At 43.8% G+C, this 22,298-nt stretch overlaps 1 protein-coding gene across 1 annotated transcript in view; it reads left to right on the forward strand.

The window, feature by feature from the left end:
• Positions 1–4,106: 4,106 nt before the first annotated feature.
• Positions 4,107–22,298, forward strand: part of IL15RA (interleukin 15 receptor subunit alpha) — a 164,218-nt gene continuing 146,026 nt past the window's right edge. The window contains exon 1 of the mRNA XM_082254181.1: positions 4,107–4,374. Within this exon, the coding sequence (XP_082110307.1) occupies positions 4,161–4,374 (214 nt within the window). The 5' untranslated portion in view covers positions 4,107–4,160. The remainder of the gene's footprint in view (positions 4,375–22,298) is intronic.

Consider the following 22,298-nt stretch of genomic DNA (forward strand, 5'->3'; position numbering starts at 1 on the left):
CCGGTGCGGCCGGCCCCCCCTGCACCCCCCAGGCTACGCCACTGCCGGGGAGGGAAAATTGCTAATTGGGCCCGATTTGGACATTTTCACTTAGGGGTGTGCTCACTTTTGTTGCCAGCGGTTTAGACATTAATGGCTGTGTGTTGAGTTATTTTGAGGGAACAGCAAATTTACACTGTTATACAACCTGTACACTCACTACTTTACATTGTAGCAAAGTGTTATTTCTTCAGTGTTGTCACATGAAAAGATATAATAAAACATTTACAAAAATTTGAGGGGTATACTTACTTTTGTGAGATACTGTATCTACAGCAGGTCCTACAAAGAACAGGTTCTTGTCTGGAAATGATTCCTATGGAGATACATCTTATACTATATGTAAAAAAAATATTTTGTGTTTCAGCACTCTTGTCTTCTCTACATAAAGAGAAACTGTATTTCTACAGATAGAATTAGCAGTGCAATAAATAGGCATACAGATTGCATTCCCCACACAGTTAGAAAGGTTCCCCTAGGGACACACATAACCCTTTGATTGCCCCTGGTGGTAACGCCTTCCCTGCTAGTGTCCTTGTTACAGTTACAGTGCATATTTTTATCATTGAATACTGTAGTAATGTCACTGGTCCCCTCAAAAGTGTCAAAAGTGTCAGTTAGGTGTCTGATCTGTCCACCGCAATGTCGCAGTCCGGCTAAAAATCACTAATTGCCGTCATTACTAGTAAAAAAAAATAAAAATGCCATAATGCTATCCCCTCGTTTGTAGACTCTGTAACTTTTGCGCAAACCAATCAATATACACTTTTTGGGATTTTTTTTTTAACCTAAAATTATGAAAAAATTAGATTTTTTTCATTTTTTTATTGGATAAGTTTTAAAGCAGAAAGTAAAAAATACATATTGGTTGATGATCAAAAACCACCAAAAGAAAGCTCTATTTGTGGGAAAAAACGGACATCAATTTTATTTGGGTACAGCGTTGCATGACTGCACAATTTTCAGTCAAAATAACAAAGTGCCTTATCGCAAAAAAATGGCCTGGTTATTAAGAGGGTGAAACCTTCCGGTCCAGAAGTGGTAAACAGTAGCACATGTGGAGTGGCACAGCATGTAACCTTTCCTTCCACTTCCTCTGTGGCCACTGATCCCAGCACCACTTCTTCAGGCAATGCCAGCCTGCCTGGCTGCAACTGCCTCTTTACCAGCCGGCCTGGCTGCCTCTCTACACCAGTCTTCCCGACTGACTCTTCACCAGCCCACCCAGCTGACTCTTTCTCTCTCTCTGGAGACCTCCTAGGAAAAAGGTAAAAGACTTAAGCCTGCCACTGTCTTCAAGGGAGACTGGCTATATGTGGCAGTCTCCCCCCTTTGTTAGTTCCCACCAGTGTTCACTACTCACACTCTCTTCTCTTTGCTCCCGTACCTCCAGGAAAGCTTCCTTCCTTGTGTCTTTGGCAGGATCCTTCTAGTACCTGAGCCCCGGCCCAAGGCAGGACACCCTCAGGGCCACTGACAGCCTCCCTAACACTGTATCTCCATCTTCAACCCAAATGCCCCTGCTGGCATAGCCCATGTATATTAATGCAGTAATCTCTACCTCCTGCCATCCCACTTCTGGGGATTGGCCAAGGCCCTACAAATATTCATGGCAGCCCCTCCTAACTCCCACCCTCTAGTTCAAGAAGGTTCTCCAACCTTCCAGACCAGGGGGAGGCACCAGATAGAGCTACCAAAATGAGTCATCCAGCCCTGGCCTCTAATAACCAGTACCCAATTTAGTGACTCAGGTTATTCCTGGCCAGAATATGCTTTTTCCTACTCTCTCACAAGTAGCACACACTAGAGGGTGCTACACCATGTTGGTGTTTTTGTTTTTTTGTGGGGATCTTCAATCCTTACAAAAGACTCCTAAAGAGCCCATTCAGACTAGCGCGACTTGTCAGCCTGACAAGTCGCGGTCGGTCGCGGTCCATTGAGTAGTACAGGACCCGTTCAAATAGGAGCGACACAAGTGGCTCCAACTTAGAAAAAGGGTCCTGTACTACTTTGGGGCGACCTGGGAGCGACTTGCATTGACTTCCATTATGTGAAGTCCCTGCAAGTCGCGCCGAGGTCGCGGTACTTGCTGTGCACCGTGACTTCACAGGTCGCCCCTCGAAGTCGGATCGCCTCAGTGTGAATCGGCTCATATTTTGTCCCTGATTTGTTTTGCAACAAAGAGCCTTTTATCCTCAATATTTATCCCCAGGATTCAGCAGAATCGTCCTCAAGTTTCCCAGCAGTAGGACAACAAGATGATCCCCCCTTCTGAAAGCCACTTCACTGTTGGGGGGTGGTTATTTTATTCATTGGATTGATGACATTTACGCTGGATACACACTATACAACTTTTTTTTGATCAATTTCCATTAGCTTTTACCTTCAAATATGTAGTACAAGGGCCTGCCTGACTGCATACAAATTAAAAAGTGTTAGGGTTTGACCTTATATCACACTGAACAAAATTATAAAAGCAACACTTTTTTTTTTTTGCCTATTTTTCATGAGCTGAACTCGAAGATCTAAGACTTTTTCTATGTATACAAAAGGCCTATTTCTCTCAAATATTGTTCACAAATCTGTCTAAGGGCTCTTTCACACGGGCGGTCCGATCAGATCCGCCTGTCAGTTTTTTAGGCTGATCTGATCGGATGCCCCATTCAGCCCTATGGAGCAGCGGATGTCAGCGGTGACATGTCCGCTGACACCCGCTGCTATCCGCATCCGATCCTGTCCGTGAAATCTGGACGGATGAAAACCCTATTTTCCATCCGTCCTGGGGATCGGATTGGATGGGATCGGATGAGAGCGGACAGGCGGTCTGCTCTCATCCGATTCCCCATAGAGAGCAGCGGGGGCTGTGACACCTCCCTCTCCGCACTGCAAGCAGAGACGGAGCTGTCATCCGCCGGCTCAGCGGGGATCGCGGATCCATCCCCGCTGAACAGCACGGATCCGCCTACGGAGGCAGACCGTGTGAAAGAGCCCTAAGGCCCCTTTCATACCCTTCAGTTCATCAGTTCAGTCACGTCAAAATGTATCCGTTTTTGATCCGTTTTTTTTTATATCCACAATGCAAAAATGGATGAAAAACAGACAGTTTGTCTGTTTACATCCGTTTTTCGTCCGATCCGTTTTTTTGACGGATGAAAAATAGGGCATTCATCCATTCCAAAAAATGGACATTGACAGAAGCAGATGAAAATGGATGTTAACAGATGATCATCCGTTGTCACATAGAGATGCATTGATGTCCATTTTTCATCCATCAACGGATCGTATGTGTGAAAGGTGCCTAAATCTGCGCCAGTGAGCACTTCTCCTTTGCCGAGATAATCCATCCACCTCACAGGTGTAACATATCAAGATGCTGATTAGACAGCATGATTATTGCACAGGTGTGCCATAGGCTGGCCTGTGGACCAACATTCCACAGGCCAAAATCTGCAACCTGATCAACTCTATGTGAAGGAGATGTATTGCACTGAATGAGGCAAATGGTGGTCACACCAGATACTGATTGGTTTTTGGACCCCCCCCCCCTCTCCAATACAGTAAAACTGCACATTTTAGAGTGGCCTTTTATTGTGGCCAGCCTAAGTCACATCTGTGCAATAATCATGCTGTCCAATCAGCATCTTGATATGCCACACCTGTGAGTTGGGTGGATTATCTCGGCAAAGGAGAAGTTCTCACTAACACAGATTTAGGCAGATTTGTGAACAATATTTGAGAGAAATAGGCCTTTTGCGTACATAGAAAAAGTCTTAGATCTTTGAGTTCAGCTCACGAAAAATGAGGGCAAAAACAAAAGTGTTGCATTTATAATTTCGTGTATATGGTTTTAGTAAATCTAAAGGAAAAAAAATCTAAAGAAAATTGTAAAGTGTGTATTCAGCTTTTGAGAGCAAACATTTTTGGAAAACATGAACTTCCAAGCTCATCTTACACAAAAAAAAAAACATGCATTAGAAATAAGGCAACTGTCCCTTTAAAATGACTTCATTTGTAAAAAAATGAAAGTGAAAGTGGAAATCCACCCTCTGTCTGAGACTTCAAGCTATGAAAACAGCTAAAGACTCCATGGCTTACAACACGGTAAAGCCTGTAGCCTCCCCATGTGGTCTAAAAGCAGATTTCAATGCGCAGCACATGTGGGTAGAAGTTTAGCCCCTCTGGCTGCCCCACTGTGGAATTCCACAGGCGGAAGACAAGACACCCAGCAGTGTCTGATGGCCGTGGCCCTGCTCACTACATACATACATACTTTACTACTTTGTGTGCTGCTGGCCCTGACACTCCGACTGTCTACATCAAGATCTGCTATTGAAGGTAAGAATGGACCCTCTATTTATTTTTTCTGCATACACTTATTTATTCTTATTCAATGTATTATCAGTCCTTAATATTTTCCCATTCAAAGGTAAGAACACATTATTGATTGTTGATTGTCAGCTTAACAAATTGTTCCCACATTTTTCTTGCATAAAATACTTTGTTTCCTTGCAAGCAGCTGAAAAAACATTTTAGGCATTGTGACATGTAAAGATTTATTGGATTGTGTTTGCATCAGACCCCTTTCACAGGGACACCCTCTGGTCTAATCAGCTGGGGATCTGTTAACAAATCCTCTGCTGCATTGGAGCAGAATGGAGCAGTTTTCTGCTGCTTTTAAAAAGCATTCTGGACTAGTTTAGATCTATGGGTAGACAGATCTAAATGGACTTGCGCCCATTTACATCAGGCTATGTCAGATACATCACATTTAAGTCCGAAAAGGATGCAGACCTTTCGATTTTTATTATTTTTGGACCTGGATGGAATCAGAGGTAATTAGATGTAAACTGACCCAAGTCCGTTTATATCTGGTTGCTCATAGACTAACATGAAGCTTCTAAACCAGTCCACTTGAAAAACTAACATGCAAACTTGGTGGTAGTGTCCATGTGAAAGGGGTCTACGTACTTTACTTCCCAAAGTTCTCCCCATGTGCCAGGGGCGTAACTACAGGGGTTGCAAGGGTTGCAATTGCAACCGGGCCCCATGCTCCAGGGGGCCTGTGCGGCTCCCCTGTACACCTAGATAGGAGGGGCGACGGGGGCAGCATGTAGAGAAATCACTGTCCTCCTTTTTCCTCCTGTAGTTGCAGGGAGAAAATGGAGGAGATTGGTTCCTCCGTATGCTGCCCCCGCCACTCCTCCTATCCAGTTCAATTGTGTTCTGCTGTCTCCGGGCCCCTGTGTGCTCCCCTGGTCCCCCCCCCCCCCCCACTGTGCTACCTCCCCCCACTGTGCTCCGTCCCATCTCCTGCCGGCTGCTGCAGGGGATGTGTCACAATAGGGAACCAGGAAGGGGTCAGTAAATATGTAATTTTCCAGCTCCTTCCTTTTCTGAATGGACAGAGTCATAGTTAGTGACATTGTAGAAAAATAAAATAAAATGATAAAAAAAAATACAATTAAAATACCAAAAAATGTAAACTACTGACACCAGTGGGTGAACTTCCAGGATCACAAAGGTTACACTTGCAACCTAGCCCTGGCATTCCACCTCAGTGGGGAGGCCCCAAGATGGCAGGAAGGGGGCCCACTGCAGAACTTGTGAAAGGGTTCCGCTGCATGACCGTAATAAAGGGCCTCGCAACGAGAGTAAAGGGCCCCAGAATCAGTGGGAAGAGCCCCAGGCTTGAAGGGAAGGGCCCCGGCCAGGGGTCCGGGGGGCCCTTCATGGTTTCTTGCACCGGGGCCCTGAAGGTTCCAGTTACGCCTCTGCCATGTACCTATAAGGATCATGTGTTAGAAGTGTCAGATGTAGAGTCCTTATACGTTTTACAAAGAGGCAACAGATTTATCTAGGAAACATAAGTGTCAAAGCTGTAATCTATCCTTCTGAAAACCAAATACGCAGAAGCACTGAATATTTTTCACTGTCTGTAACCTAAGAAGGGGTGGCCGGAGAGTGATTTCATTGAAAATATACATTGGTTGGGGTGTGGGCTTCAAAGAGACTTTGGCATTTTGCTGTGATTGTGCAGTGCAAGAGGGTCTCTTTAAAGCAAATGTAAAACCTAACAAAATACAAATCTTTTTTGTGCCCCTTTGGTCTGTCGACAATGGTATTAAGGCTCCTTTCACACGGCCGCTCCGTGTGAAAGGTCCGCTGCGGGACTTTTTTTTTTTTTTCTTCCACGGAGTGGATGACATTTCTGTCATCCGCTCCGTGTGCCCGCATATCATCCCATCCGTTTGCGGATGATATGCGGACATAATGTAAGTATATGGCACTGCGGATGTCAGCGGATGACACCACTGACATCCGATTTTCCTTCCTTTCCGTTTTTTACACGGAAGGAAAAATAGGGTTCTGTTCCATTTGTAAAAACGGAACAGAACTGAAAGGAGGAAAATCGGGTGTCAGCGGATGGTATTCCGCTGACACCCGCAGTGCCATTCACTTACATTATGTCCGCAAATCATCCGCAAACGGATGGGATGATTTGCGGACACACGGAGCGGCCGTGTGAAAGGAGCCTTAAGGTGTTTTTTTTTTAAATATTTGTTCAATAAGTGCTAGCAAAAACATATCGATCCAACCAAAAATCCAGTGACTGATTCAGTTTCTCTTACTCTCACATGACAGCACTACTGATTGGCCCAGCTCTGTCATGTAAGAATACAAGAAGGAGGGAGAGCGCCTCTGAGTGCAATGAAGGTTTATTGTGACAATTAAAATGTAGTAAGGCCTCTTTCACACGGCCGCTCCGGTTTTTTGCTCCGCTGCGGGACTTTTTTTTTTCACGGAGTGGATGACACTTGTGTCATCCGCTCCGTATGTCCGCATATCATCCCATCCATTTGAGGATGATATATACGGACATAATGTAAGTCTATGGGCATTGCGGATGTCAGCGGATGACACCGCTGACATCTGATTTTGCTTCCTTTCCATTTTTGATCGGAGAAAAAAATAGGGTTCTGTTCCGTTCCAAAAAACGGAACAGAACTGAAAGGAAGAAAATCGGATGTCAGCGGATGGTATTCCGCTGACATCCGCAATGCCATAGACTTGCATTATGTCCGTAAATCATCCGCAAAAAAATAGGATGATTTGCGGACATACGGATCGCCCGTGTGAAAGGGCCCTAACTCACATGGAGGTAAAGAGATTAGCGTGTAGATGAGACAGGCTCCGGGGAGATGGTCCATCTGTCAGCGGTGCTCGGGGGTGTCCGGGATGTCTGAGGGGTCCAGAGAGACCTGAGAGAACCGGCTCTGTTATCTTCCGGGTGGACAGGCGGATGTGACCGCAGGGCGGCGACTGGCAGCGTCTGATGTTAGGAGCGGAAGAAGGGCAACCGGGCTTCACGTGTTTTTCCCTGATGTTTTTCCATGATATTTTATTGTGTCCTATACACACATATAGACACACATTATTACCCGCTGTAGTAATATGGTTTGCACAACCTCTGAGCGTCAACACCCCCACATGCAGCTCTGTCATGTAAGGCTGGGAACACAGTACTTGGCTTCAAATTAAAGTGAAAATTTAAAAAGGGTGTCCAGGCAGGCTTTTTATTGCAGATGACACATACTGTTCACTGGAGTTGATTTACTAAAAGCAAATAGACTGTTCATTTTGCAAGGGAAGTTGCACTTTGCACAAACATTTTCCCAGAGCTTAGTGAATGAGATAAAGCTTTGCTGACTTCCATCATGCATTTGTGTGCAAGTATGATTTTTTTATTCTTTACATTTTCCTTACACATGATTAGGCATTCTTTGCAAAGTTAGATTTTACCGCATTTACTAAGATCTGGGGAAAAATCCCTTGTAATGTGCAATTTCCCTAGAAAAGTGAACGGCGTATTTGCCCTTAGTAAATCAACCCTTATGTCTCTTCTGCAGAAAATGACTCTTAGGTGAGGTGAGAACAGTTTCACTATAATCCCTTCAGAACTTACACAGGTCTTCCTTTTCTTAGTCCAAGTGGCAAAATGAAGCTGCGGGGAGCCAATGTCCTCCTGGCTAGGGGGGATAAGGCAAAGTGACGGCTTGCTTTAACCCTAATGGCTTAAATCACTTATAAGCATACTAACATGTTAATGTTGTTTCAAAACTAATTTTTTATATTTTTAATCTTCACCTTTCAGTAAAATCATACCTATGATCTGGCCATGAATGTCCATGTTCAAGTTACTTTACATTAGAGTGACAGTATTCTGTCCCTGTCTCCCAGTAGTGATCTTCCATTGTCACTATGTCACACGGGATTCCAGTAAGGGCTCCGAGTGGCCATATCAATACATATTGCAGAGGCATGCTGCACTGTTGCCACCATCTTGTAACCAGCACTGAGAAAGTCCATGTAGCCATTGCTGCAGTGCATGTATGTAGACATGATGTTTCAGCAGTAGATTAAAGAGGAAGTAAAGCCTAAAGAATAATAATTTGTACCTATAGGTTAGTCTACAATAAGGCTTACCTATAGGTATTGTAAATATCTCCTATATGTGTACCATTTAGGAGATATTTACATTGAATGCAGCCAATGACGTCATCAGCGCATGCGCTCTGAAGGAACAGCCACCCGTGCCGTTCCTTCAGATACCTTTACCTTGAATGACGGCTCCCCCGCACATGCACTGGGAGTGACGCCATCGCGGCTCCAGCCTGTCACACAGCCGGAGTCCGCAGACACGGAAGGAAGACCGGGAGAAAACGGACGCTGCCTCCAGTGACTAGATTGCATCGCTGGAGGGCTTCCTTTTTAAGGTAAGTTTCACTTTATGCCTTTACCTTGCAGGTCCTAAAAAAAAAAAAAAGTAACCAGCGGTTTACAACCACCTTAATAGGACTGTCGTATTAAATATTTAAAACTGTTCCTGGAACCCGTGAAATAATTTTTATGTGTGGAGGAACCCCTGCCAAATTATTACATCTCTATGTAACTGTACATTAGCTTGGTCAATAACTTTAAATGTAATAATACATAGAAGAATGTGGCATACCTAGCATATTTGACTACCAGAGCAGATCAGTTTGAAAACCTCACTGTGAATATCAGTAATAATCATGGAAAAATAATAATTGGCAGGAAAGAAACACAGTCAGTAAAAATTGTAGTCCATTTTACATTGGTGGTCAGTAAAAAAGTGCCTTTTTACATTGGTAGATGGTATAGTGGTGCCATACAATAGTTTCCAATGGTAAAAGAAGCCACTTATGATAAAGGTCTGTGGGAGGACACTCTTACATCAATCAGTGGGAAGACTATCCCTGTTTCAGAGTACTAAAAAAGATCATTGATATTAGTAGTTTCCAAGAGATGAGACAGAGTCCATTGCCAGCAAATAATGGAAGAACCCTTTTTGAGAAGACTGGTCCAGGAGATGGCCTAAATAAGGGGTACTTACCTTTCCTAAGTCATCTTCCAGGACAGCTTCATGAGAGAGGGATGTGCATCCTGAAAAAAGAAAATGTCAAGCTCTTCGAAAAAGCAACTTTGCCAAGATTGCATTGACAATCTAGTGAATAAGGGAATTTCCTCAAAGAGTGTTGGGATAGCATGAAAGAAGAAATGGCGCATACTTCCCAATACTTCAGATCTCTTCTTCAAGAGTCTTCCCAAAGTGAAGCATTGCTGAGTACTTCTGGTTCAAGGACGTTAGCAGCTGCTCTTACTCCAAGTACAATAGTGGACGGTTAGGGTATGTCAGAAAAATTGGAGATAAACTCAAATGATAAAATGGACTCAGAAAAGGAGGAGCTTAGAGAGGAGAGGAAAAGTAAGTCACAGAGGTTCTTCTTTCCTACTGATGAAAGAGAAAAACTGCTAAAAGTGATGCATTATACCCTATGGTTTGTGGAGGAAGAGAAAGTCATGTACATACATGCTTCACTCTATGCGGGCTTGCAGAAGAAACAACTACACACATTTCCAGCACATCACACTTTTAAAGAGACTATTATTTGACAATGGAAGGAACCAGAGAAAAAGTATTTCTTCCAAACTGCCTGAAAAGGAGATTCCAGTTTAGAGAGGAAGAAGCAGGCTTATGGGAAAAGTTATTTCGATTGGATTCCACTCTTTCCAAAGTTTCTAGGAAAACTGATCTTTCATTTGAGGATAGAGGGGCACTCAAAGACCCTATGGACCAAAAGGTGGAGGGTTATTTAGGACAAACATCAAAAAAGAAGGCTGGTAACACGGTGTGTTAAAAAAAAAAAAGCTTTTTTATTGTAGGTCCATCAGTAGTAAAAAATACTATGCACAAGAGATTTTAATGTGTTTCAGTTATGACTAAAGCCCAGCTGGGATGACATGCACCAATATCTCTTGCGCTGACCCGATAGACCTACAATAAAGAAGATATTTATGAGCATAACACACCATGTTGCCGGCCTTCTCGTTAGATTTTTGTCAACAGCATGTGCGGCTGAGGTCTGAGCACAGGTGTGTCTTTCTTATTTGCAATATATTTGGAGGGTTATAGCATCACATCAGTGTTATATAGACTTTGGAGGGTTACTTAAAGCGAGCATGGGAAGCTATTGCAGCCAATTTCAAGCTCCTTCCGGCTACCACATGCTTAACACGCATGCTAGATCTATGGCTGAAACAACTGCTCACTCATGTAGAACAAGGTACCCCAATGGATCAGAGTGTGTGTTTGTGTGTGTGTGTCTGTGTGTGTGTGTGTATTACTTCAGTATCATAAGCGGTGACAAAATTATTAATAGTATTATTCATTTTTAATATTATTAATACTGAGTAAATAGGCTTATAGCTGAAATGCAATAAATTCTGTGGTTCATGAGGGATGTATCGGTAAAGAAGCTGAAGTAGAGAAAGAACAACTATAGCCAGGTAAAAAAAATGTAAAAAAATAGACTGCCTCACCCACCACTCCTTTATGCTCTTATCAAATCTCCCTTTTTTTGTGTAAATAGAATTTCTAACACCCAATATTAAGGGAGGAAGAGGGAAGAATCATTCATTTACTAGTGTTTACATTTGCATATTTGTTAGGGAGATTGGATCTCCTCCTCTAAGGTGCTTTGCAACTCCTTTCCACTGAACATGGGAAGCAGAGTGTCTTAGTTATTAGTACTTCTGCCCTGCAGCACTAAGGTCATTGGTTTGAATCCCAGCCATTATACTACCAGCATATTCGTGCTTGCATGGGTTTCCTCCAGTTTCCTACCACACTCAAAACACGTGCTGGTAGGTCAACATCTTAATCAGTGGCGGCTGGTGCTCAAAATTTTTTTTTTGGGGGGGGGGGGGGTGCAAAAAGAAAAATGTAATAGGTATTGCTTTGCGGCAAAAAAAAGGCAGTAAAAAATTGCGTGACTTTGAGGTCACGGTACAGGCATGGCACAGGCATGGCACAGATGATGGTATAGGCATGGCACAGGTCATGGTATAGGCATGGCACAGGTCATGGTACAGGTGATGGTACAGGCATGGCACAGGCATGTCACAGGTCATGGTACAGGCATGTCACAGGTCATGGTACAGGCATGTCACAGGTCATGGTACAGGAGATGGTATAGGCATGGCACAGGTCATGGCACAGGTCATGGTACAGGCATGGCACAGATGATGGTATAGGCATGGCACAGGTGATGGTATAGGCATGGCACAGGTCATGGTACAGGCATATCACAGGTCATGGTACAGGAGATGGTATAGGCATGGCAAAGGTCATGGTACAGGCATATCACAGGTCATGGTACAGGCATGTCACAGGTCATGGTACAGGAGATGGTATAGGCATGACACTCCCATCCCTCCCATTCCTAGATTTACACAAAGGTAAATTGAGTAAACTTGCCACATTTTAATTCAGTTTTAATATTTCCCTTAGTTATCACTGATGGAGGTCACACAGTCTAGGAATGGGAGGTTGGCTCAGCAGGCTGTCTGGACTCCTTATCATAGGACATTCCAAATAGCAGAGTGGGCAGTGGCAGTGGCATCCTTCCCTGTCCTGGATGAGGCCAGAACTACTACAAGGAGTTCTCATCATGCCATCAGTCCAGAACCATGATGGAACCATCTTATACCAGGCCGCTGTGTGCCATTTTCTATTAATAAATATATAGTGCCAAGCCAGCAGCCTGCTTAGCAGTGTACACAATATAAGACAGTGCAGGCCAGGCCAATTACATTGTACATCAGGTAAAGTGCTATGCTAACTTAGCATAGCACTTTACCTGTGTACAATGTAATTGGCCTGGCCTGCACTGTCTTATATTGTGTACACTGATAAGCAGGGTGCCCAAACTTTTGCATTGTTCAGCTCTCAGAGATAAAAAGAAACATTTTATCATTTGGTTCTTTAGATCAAAGGGATGAACTTCTGTCTGAAAATGAGGTCAGTTTAACCACGTAAAGACTAAGCCTTTTTCTGACACTTGTTGGTTACTAGTTAAAATTCGTATTTTTTGCTAGATAATTACTTACAACCCCCAAACATTATATATATATATATTTTTTAGCAGAGACCCTAGAGAATAAAATGGAAAAGGAAAATATGTCACACGTATTTGCACAGCGGTCTTTCAAACCCATTTTTTGGGGAAAAATACACTTTATTACATTAAAAAAAAAAAAAAAACACTAAACAGTAAAGTTAGCCAAATGTTTTTGTTTAATGTGAAAGATGAATTGTGATCTTTATTCTAAGTGTAGCACCCTCCTAGGTAGGTGCTAGAAGAGAGTATAGTTTTTGGATCTTTCTGCTTACCAGGAAGATTGCCAGGAAAATATATAGTGCTCTCTGCCTACCAGGGAGCAGGATCCATTGGTAGGGTCTGCTCATGGTGTTCATGTGCATGTTGTCTGAATGTTTCACACTGGTCCAAAAGGGAGGCATATTGGACAGTGGGAGGAAACCTAACAAGTGAGGGCACAGGCATTGTTACAGCCCTGGTGATTGGTAGAGAAAAGTGCATCAGTGCATGCTGGGTGACTGTATAAATGCCAAGGGCACATGTGCTTAAGGTCTTCGGCTGGAGAGTGGGGTCCCGGAGGGATGGGTCGGTTGCCCCTCCTCTGTAGAAGCTGCCATCCGGCCTTAGGTAGTTGACCTGAGTGCCTGAAAGCCAGATAGGAGCTGAACCCAGATGTCCTGCAGAGCTGACTGGAAGGGAGACACTGGAAAGGATCTGATTCTGCCTATAGTGCGTACAGATCTGTGTCATGGGGCCTGTCATGTGAGGGCCATCCCTTCAGTGAGTCAGTGGATTGGAGTCAGTCAAGGGGATGCTAGAGAGTGTCCTGAAGATAGTGTAGTTGCATCAAGTCTGTTGCTAGAGAGAACATGAAGACTTAACCCTTCCATACAAGTGGCAGTATGGTAAAAGCAGTGTGTCTGCTTCCACAAATAACCTGGTGAGACCAAGTGAGAGTTGTCCTTATCTACTGTAGATAGTTCAGTTGGAGTATCCCCCTATTCCGTTCCCCCATCCAAGTTCCACAATAAATACAAACCCAATACCCCTGGACTGTTTATTGAGTAAGGGGGGAAATATGTGAAATTCCCCCAGCAACTGTGTGCAGGTAATAAGAGGGAGGCCTAAGAAGTTAACACACAGCTAGCCCTACGGAGAGACAGTGCTACATAAGAAGAAAAAATTGTCATTCTCATTTTATCCAGAATCGTGCAGCTCGATTTTGTTGCGGGGCTCTAAACATAACAACTTGGAAATAAATTGTATATATAAAGCATGAATATTTCAAGTGGCCAATGTCAAATATCATTGTATGGACAACTATTAAAGAAATGTTCCAAGCCCAACAACATTCATTGCATTTTAATAGTCTGGAATGATAAAGAATAGTAGAACAGACAGCGTGCAGATCGTAATAAATAAAAAGAAACGACAGTTGTGGTTTACTATGACTGCAGTAAATTACAACCGTTGTTTTATATCACACCACAAGCTTCAGTTTGCTTGCCTGTGTGCCAGTTCCCCGTCAAGATACATCTTACCTCATTTTTTATCTGAGTCTGAGTAACTGAGGACTGGAGGAGTGGAAGTCAAAGAAAAGCTTTCCTATTTATTTGAAGCATTGACGATATCATTCACCCAGTTTTTTATGAAGCCTTGCCACAGTTACATCTTGGTCAGCTTAGTAAGGCACTACTCCCTATCTAGCACTCTCCTGAACCCTGTGCATAATGCACTCCAGAACCCTGCATTCTGTATCTAGCATTCTCCTGAACGTATTCCTGACCCCTGCACTCTGTACGGGGATGGGGTTGTGAATTTGTGGAGGGATTTGGGGGGTTGCGCTGTGAGGGATAATTGGGAGGGATTTCTGCTAGGAAGAGGGATTGGGGGAGGGGGTGATAATATAATTTTGATATTTTCGGTGGAAGGGGGGGGGGCCCTGTCAGTTAGGCTGTATGGGGCCCCAGGATTTCTAGCAGCAGCCCTGGTTACATGACTAGAGATTATCTGCTGCTTCCTAACCGCTTGCCGACCAGCCAACGTAGTCTTATTGCTGCAGGTCGGCTCTGTCTCGTGAAACGACGTGCCTGTATGTTGCTTCGCAGGACTGCTAATGGGAGCGCACACCCGCCGATTGGCCACAGAGGGAGCCAATCAGCGGGTCCGGCGGCCGCGATCACTCCCTGTGGAATTTTTTTTTATTGGGAATGTTATATAGCAGAAAGTAAAAAAAATATATATATTTTTATATATTTTTTTTGTTTATAGCGCAAAAAAATACAAATATCACCAAAAGAAAGCTCTATTTGTGGGGAAAAAAAAACATAAATTTTATTTGGGTACAGTTTCACACGACTGCACAATTGTCAGTTAAAATAACGCAGTGCCGTATCGCAAAAAATGGTCTGGTCATTAAGGGAGTAAAACCTTCCAGTCCAGGAATGGTCAAAGTGATACTAAAGTCTCGTTTTTTTTTTTAAATAACAAACATGTTATACTTCCCTCCTCTGTGCAGTGCTTTTGCACAGAGCATCCCGGATCCTCCTCTTCTCGGGTCCCTCTTTGCCTCTTCTGGCCTCTCCCTCCTGTTGAGTACCCCCACAGCAAGCAACTTGCTATGGGGGCACCTAAGCCAAGCTCCCTATGTCCATTGAGACACAGAGCAATGGCCCAGCCCCACCCTCTTTCTCTCCTCATTGGCTCACTGACTTTAATTGACAACAGCGGAAGCAATGGGACCAGCCATTGCGGAGAGGGGAGTCCGGGACAGCCGAGTCTCTCGTGCAACATCACTCAATCTAGATGGACATCAAATAAACATTAGAGAGGCTCAGGGGGGAGCTGCACACAGAATGTTTTTTTATCCTAAAGCTAAACTCCAACTTCTTTACACTAGGACTGAATGGAATGATCAGTCCCAGCATAGATCATACTTCTCTACCATGTTGCTCTGTTGTCTGCAAATTTCTGAAATTCTGGGTTTAGTGTTGGCTTTGTACCATGTGACACTTTGTATAATCTGATGTAGTCTGCGTCTCTTCCATAGCCACTTCCTGCTCCATCTCTAGCCTAAAACACACCCCTTTGTAGTCTGCAAATTATGTAACTTCCTTCATAGTGGTGGGTGGGATGGAATACATCCTGATTAGCATTCAGTCCCTCCAAGTCACACCTACAGGAAGAGTCCAACCCTCCCAAGTCCCACTTAACAGATCACAGCATTATTCAAAATCACATAGTACACGCCTTCATACACAGCCTGTTGTGAAAGCTAGCTATGCTGCTGCTGGGAGGGATATATAGACAGCTCTGGTACACACAGCACCACATGAAAGTCATGTGACTTCCAGCGCCATTATCACAGACTATTACTACCACACAGAAAATGAATGCTTTTTCTTGCCGTACATTTGGAAACGCACAGATGCAAATGAATGGTAACATAAGCGCGCCGTGCATTTTCTTGTGGATTGCCATGCATTTGGTAATGCGCAGATATGAATGAATGGTAATGCAAACTTAAAGTGGAGTTCCAGCCTATTTTGCAACTTTAGTGATTCCTGGAGTGCTCGCTATGCTGATCAACAAATCATTACACAGACCAGGGAAGTATGACAAGCCATTACACAGAGCAGGGAAATATGACACACCATTACACAGAGCAAGGAATTATGACACACCATTACATAGAGCAGGGAAGTATGACAAACCATTACACAGAGCAGGTAAGTATGACAAACCATTACACAGAGCAGGGAAGTATGATAAACCGTTACATAGAGCAGGTAAGTATGACAAACCATTACACAGAGCAGGGAAGTATGACAAACTATTACACAGAGCAGGGAAGTATGACAAACCATTACACAGAGCAGGTAAGTATGACAAACCATTACACAGAGCAGGTAAGTATGACAAACTATTACACAGAGCAGGGAAGTATGACAAACCATTACACAGAGCAGGTAAGTATGACAAACCATTACACAGAACAGGGAAGTATAACAAACCATTACACAGAGCAGGTAAGTATGACAAACCATTACACAGAGCAAGGAAGTATGACAAACCATTCCACAGAGCAGGGAAGTATGACAAACCATTCCACAGAGCAGGGAATTATGACAAACCATTCCACAGAGCAGGGAAGTAGAACAAACCATTACACAGAGCAGGGAAATATAACAAACCATTACACAGAGCATGGAAGTATGACAAACCATTACACAGAGCAGGGAAATATGACACGCCATTACACAGAGCAGGGAAGTATGACAAACCATTACACAGAGCAGGGAAATATGACACACCATTATACAGAGCAGGGAAGTATGACAAACCATTACACAGAGCAGGGAAGTATGACAAACCATAATACAGAGCAGGGAAGTATGACAAACCATTACACAGAGCAGGAAAATATGACACCCCATTACACAGAGCAGGGAAATATGACACACCATTACACAGAGCAGGGAAGTATGACAAACATTATACATAGCAGGGAAGTATGACAAACCATTACACAGAGCAGGGAAGTATGACACACCATTACATAGAGCGGGGGACACAGAGACGTAACTAGAACCTTCAGGGCCCTGGTGCAAGAAACCAAGAAGGGCCCCCCGACCTCCGGTCCTCGGTCCTTCCCTCCAAGCCCAGATCCCTTCCCACTGGTCCAAGGAACCTTTATGGTGTCGCAGTGGATCCCTTGCACATGTTGTGCAGCGGACCTCCTTCCTGCAGTCTTGGGCCCCGCCATGGTGGTGGAAGGCCAGGGCCTAGTCGCAAGTGCGACCTTTGCAACCCTGGTAGTTTCACCAGTGGTGTCAATGTCGACTGTGAATAGTGTTAGTCAGGAGAGCAGTGGACATGGTCAGTATGGCAGTGGACATGGTCAGTATGGCAGTGCAAAGGTCAGTATGGTAGTAGACATGGTCAGTATGGCAGTAGACGTTGTCAATATGGCAGTAAATGTGGTCAGTAGGGCAGTAGACATGGTCAATATGGCAGTGGACATGGTCAGTAGGGCAGTAGACATGGTCAGTATGGCAGTGCAAAGGTCAGTATGGTAGTAGACATGGTCAGTAGGCCAGTAGACATGGTCAGTAGGCCAGTAGACATGGTCAGTAGGGCAGTAGACATGGTTAGTATGGCAGTGGAAAGGTCAGTATGGCAGTAGACATGGCGAGTAGGGCAGTAGACATGGTCAGTATGGCAGTAGACATGGTCAGTATGGCAGTGGAAAGGTGTAACGCTCCTGCGTTTCATGTATGGTGTGGATTTTCAGCTGCAGAAATATTCCACTTCAGTAGTCATGTAAGAGAGATGCTGAGATACCATTCCCAACCTCAATGACTCATCATGTGTGGAAGGTCTTAATTCAGCTAGTAAATACACACACTCAACAAGCTGGTTCCTAGAGTGACTTTATGTATGTAGTAACACAGTGATGAAGATTTAAGAGACAGGTTGAGTGGAGGTGGTAGGTGACAGACACTTGAAGGTAAGACAGTAGCAGATGGATGCAGGTAGGTTTAGCAATCATGTATGGTAGCAGATGACAGAGTAGCAGGTGGACATACAAGAGAGATCAACCCAGTGCAGGAATAAGTAGCAGTAGTCTTAAGAGCTAGCAATCTAGATATGCAGATGTGATAAATAGTCTTTACTATGCAGAGCTAGATAGTGTAAGCTTAGTATAAGTTTATAGAGGGTTCCCCTGCGGGGTACTTAGCACTAATAGCAATACAGCCGAAGGTTGGTTCAGGAGGAGCAGATGATCCGGAAGCGGGATGCAGGGATCAGCGCAGCGAGGTTCCGTCAGCGAGGTATGCTTGCAAGCACGAAAGCTTCAAGCCAAGTTAGCATCCAGGTAAGGGTGTTTGAACGAACACATGTGAGTGAGAACCGGTGATTTAAATAGCCATCTAGTCCGGCGCTGAGTGATGACAGCTTCAGTCTTAAAGGTGTATGCGCACCTTTCCAAAAGAGAATGGTGGGGTGCATACACTTGTGAAAAGAGTAATTTAGGGTACCAAAGGTACCGGAACATTACAATACCCCCCCCTTAAGGCCGGCTCCTGAAGGCCTCTGGAGCTGGTTTGTCTGGGTATCTCGCATGAAAATTGCGGATTAATCTAGGGGCATGTATTTCAGAGGTGTTTAGCCAGGTGTCGTCTTGGGGCCCATAGTTCTTCCATCTAACCAAGTACTGAAGTCTTCTTCTGTAGATACGAGAATCCAGAATCTCTTTTATCTCGTATTCTTCTCCACCTTCAACTTGTACAGGAGGCGGAGGTGGAATATTAGGCCTTATTCCTTGGTCCGGAACATGGGGCTTCAGTAGCGACACATGGAAAATGGGATGGATTTTTAGGTCTATTGGCAATGTAAGCTGTACTGCAGCTTTTCCAATAAGTTTTTTGATTGGGAAAGGTCCCAAGAACAGAGGTCCAAGCTTTTTGCTAGGGATCTTCAGTCTTAAATTTTTTGTTGAGAGCCAAACGAGGTCCCCGATAGTGTACTGTGGAGAAGGTCTTCTGCGAAGATCATAGTACTTCTTTTGTTGACTGTGAGCGTGTGCGATGGTAGTATTTAATAAACCCAGAGAATCCTTTATTTGGGTAAGATAGTCTGAGGCTACTGGGTTGTTTGAAGGAAGGATGCGTGGTGGAAGAATAGAGGGATGAAACCCATAGTTCAAGTAGAACGGACTCTGCTTGGTTGTACTGTGGGTTGCGTTGTTGTAGGCAAATTCTGCCAGAGGGAGAAGATCCACCCAATCATCCTGTTGGTAAGAAGTGTAACAACGTAAATACTGCTCGATGCATTGGTTGACTCTTTCAGTCTGTCCGTTGGTCTGCGGATGGTAAGGAGAAGTGAGCTTCCGCTCGATCCGTAGTATGTGACATAGTTCTTGCCAGAACTTAGAAATAAATTGGGATCCACGGTCAGACAGAAGAGTTTTTGGGATACCATGTAATCTAAAGACATGTTTCATCAGGAGTTCTGCCGTTTGTTTGGACGAAGGTAGTCTGCGAATAGCAATGAAATGTGCCATCTTTGTCAGATGGTCCACTGACACCAAGATGGTATTAAATCCTTTGGAAAGAGACAATTCTACGATGAAGTCCAAGGACAAAACTTCCCATGGAGTTTCGGGTATTGGTAGACTGCATAGTAGACCGGATGGTCTCGTAGTGTCAATTTTGGACCTGGCACAGACATTGCATGAAGAGACGAATTTTTGTATAGATGTTTTCATGTCAGGCCACCAGAATTGCCGGGAAATCAAATTAAGAGTCTTTGTCATACCCATATGTCCTGCCATAGGCACATCATGAGATAATTCCAAGATCTTGGTGCGTAGGGTAGGTGGTATGTAAAGTTTGTCGTTGTAGTAGAGGAAGCCTTCTGCATCAGTATTTAGTTGTGGTGGGGGTGAATCCAAACTTATACCATGCAAAACCTCTTCCTTCAAGGAACGGACAACTCCAATAATGCGTTTGTGAGGTATTATAGGAACGGAAGGGATTTCAAAGTAGTTTTCTTCAGTTAGTCGTGATAGTGCATCCGCCTTTTTGTTCTTATCTGCAGGTGTGTAAGTCACTAGGAAGTTAAACCTTAGAAAGAATAGTGACCATCGTACCTGTCGGTGCGAGAGAGTTTTGCTAGTCTGAAGATATTGGAGGTTTTTATGGTCCGTGTATATAATTATTGGTAATTGGGTGCCTTCGAGTAAATGTCGCCAATTCTCCAGAGCCAATTTTATAGCAAGCAGTTCCTTTTCACCCACGGGGTAATTTATCTCGGGACTGCTTAGGGATTTAGAAAAAAAGGCGACTGGATGAAGTGGTGAAGTGTGGGTTGGTCGTTGGGAGAGTATTGCTCCTACTGCCATGTTTGACGCATCTACCTCCAGAATGTATTGGAGGGATGGGTCTGGATGGCGTAATATGGGAGCGGAAGTAAACCTTGTCTTTAACAAGTGAAAAGCTTTATTGGCTTCTTCTGACCATTTGAATGGTTTTTTTATGCTAGTGAGCTGTGTGAGGGGTCTCACAATAGCAGAAAAGTTTTTAATGAACTTCCTGTAGAAATTTGAAAATCCCAGGAATCACTGTAGCGCCTTGCGTGTGGTTGGTGTAGGCCAATCCTGAATGCAGGATATTTTACTCATGTCCATCTCGATTCCTGTTTTGGATATGATGTAGCCTAGAAAGAGTACCTCGTCTTTATGAAACAAGCATTTCTTCAGTTTCACATAAAGGTTATGTGCAAGCAATCTCGATAGTACAAGTCTTACATGTCTTATGTGTTCAGACAGGGATCGTGAATATATAAGTATATCGTCCAGATATACCACAACACAGACATCTAGTAAGTCTTTAAAAATATCGTTTATAAATCGTTGGAAAACTGCAGGGGCGTTGCATAGCCCGAATGGCATCACAAGATATTCGAACAATCCGTATCTGGTTCTGAATGCAGTCTTCCACTCGTGTCCATCACGGATTCGAATGAGATTGTATGCTCCTTTCAGGTCCAATTTTGAAAAATAGGTAGCTCCACGCACCTGCTCAATGAGCTCAGGGATAAGCGGTAGAGGATAGCGATCTTTTATTGTGATAGCATTCAATTTCCTGTAGTCGATGATAGGTCTGAGACTTGAGTCCTTATTGCGAACAAAAAAGAGTCCTGCTGCTGTGGAAGAAGTGGAAGGTCTAATAAAACCTTTTTCCAAATTCTCATCCAAATAGGTCTTGAGATGGGAAAGTTCATCCTGTGAAAGAGGATAAACATGACCGAACGGCAATTTGCTATTTGGGAGTAGATCAATGCTACAATCATAGTCTCGATGAGGAGGTAATGCTTGAGCATTTTTCTCAAGAAAAACCTCAGAAAGATCCTGATAACATAGTGGTGCAATCTCATCTGTCACCATAGACAGAATCTTCCCGGAAGACGGGAGGTTACACGTATCCTCGCAATAGCAAGAGAGGAAGGCCAAGGACCGTTCCTTCCAATCTATGGTTGGTTGGTGTGTGTGTAACCAGGGAAGTCCCAACACAATGGGAAAGTGGGGTGAAGGTATTAAATCGAAGGTAGTAGTCTCCCTATGAGACTCGTTAATAGTGACTAGAAGTGCTTGTGTCTGATCGGTGATCGGACCAGAGGATAACGGAACACCGGTAATAAGACTTACTGAGACAGGTTTAAGTTTAGAAATAATAGGAATTTTATTTGAAGCAGCAAAACATATATCAATATAATTTCCACAAGATCCTGTGTCAATCATGGCCTTAGTAGTAATCCTGTTCTGGTCCCACTGTAATGTCAAACAAACAAAAATGTAAGGGTTAGTGAATGAAGTTGTCAATCCCCCTAGGAGGACATGTGAACACTCACCCTTCTTTTTGTTGACTAGGGGACAGACATTTATCTTGTGATCCGGGGATGCACAGTACAAGCAGAGATTTTCATATCGTCTTTTGGCTTTTTCCATAGTTGATAGCGGTGGGCGTATGGTTCCTACCTCCATAGGAACGGGGTTAACGGCCGGGATCCGAGAGGAAACGGATAATGGCATTCCCATTTTCTCAGCCTTTCTTTCTCGTAGTCTTCTATCTATGGTAATACTGAGTTGTATTAATGCATCCAGGGTTTTTGGTAGATCCGCTCGGGGGAGCTCGTCCTTAACGGCTTCTGATAGGCCAAGCCTAAATTGGGTTTTCAGAGATGCATCATTCCATTCTGAATCAAGGGTCCATCTCTTGAATTCCGCGACAAAGT

Source organism: Pelophylax lessonae (assembly GCF_965119305.1).
Source record: "Pelophylax lessonae genome assembly, chromosome: 4".
Classification (NCBI taxonomy): Eukaryota; Metazoa; Chordata; class Amphibia; order Anura; family Ranidae; genus Pelophylax; species Pelophylax lessonae.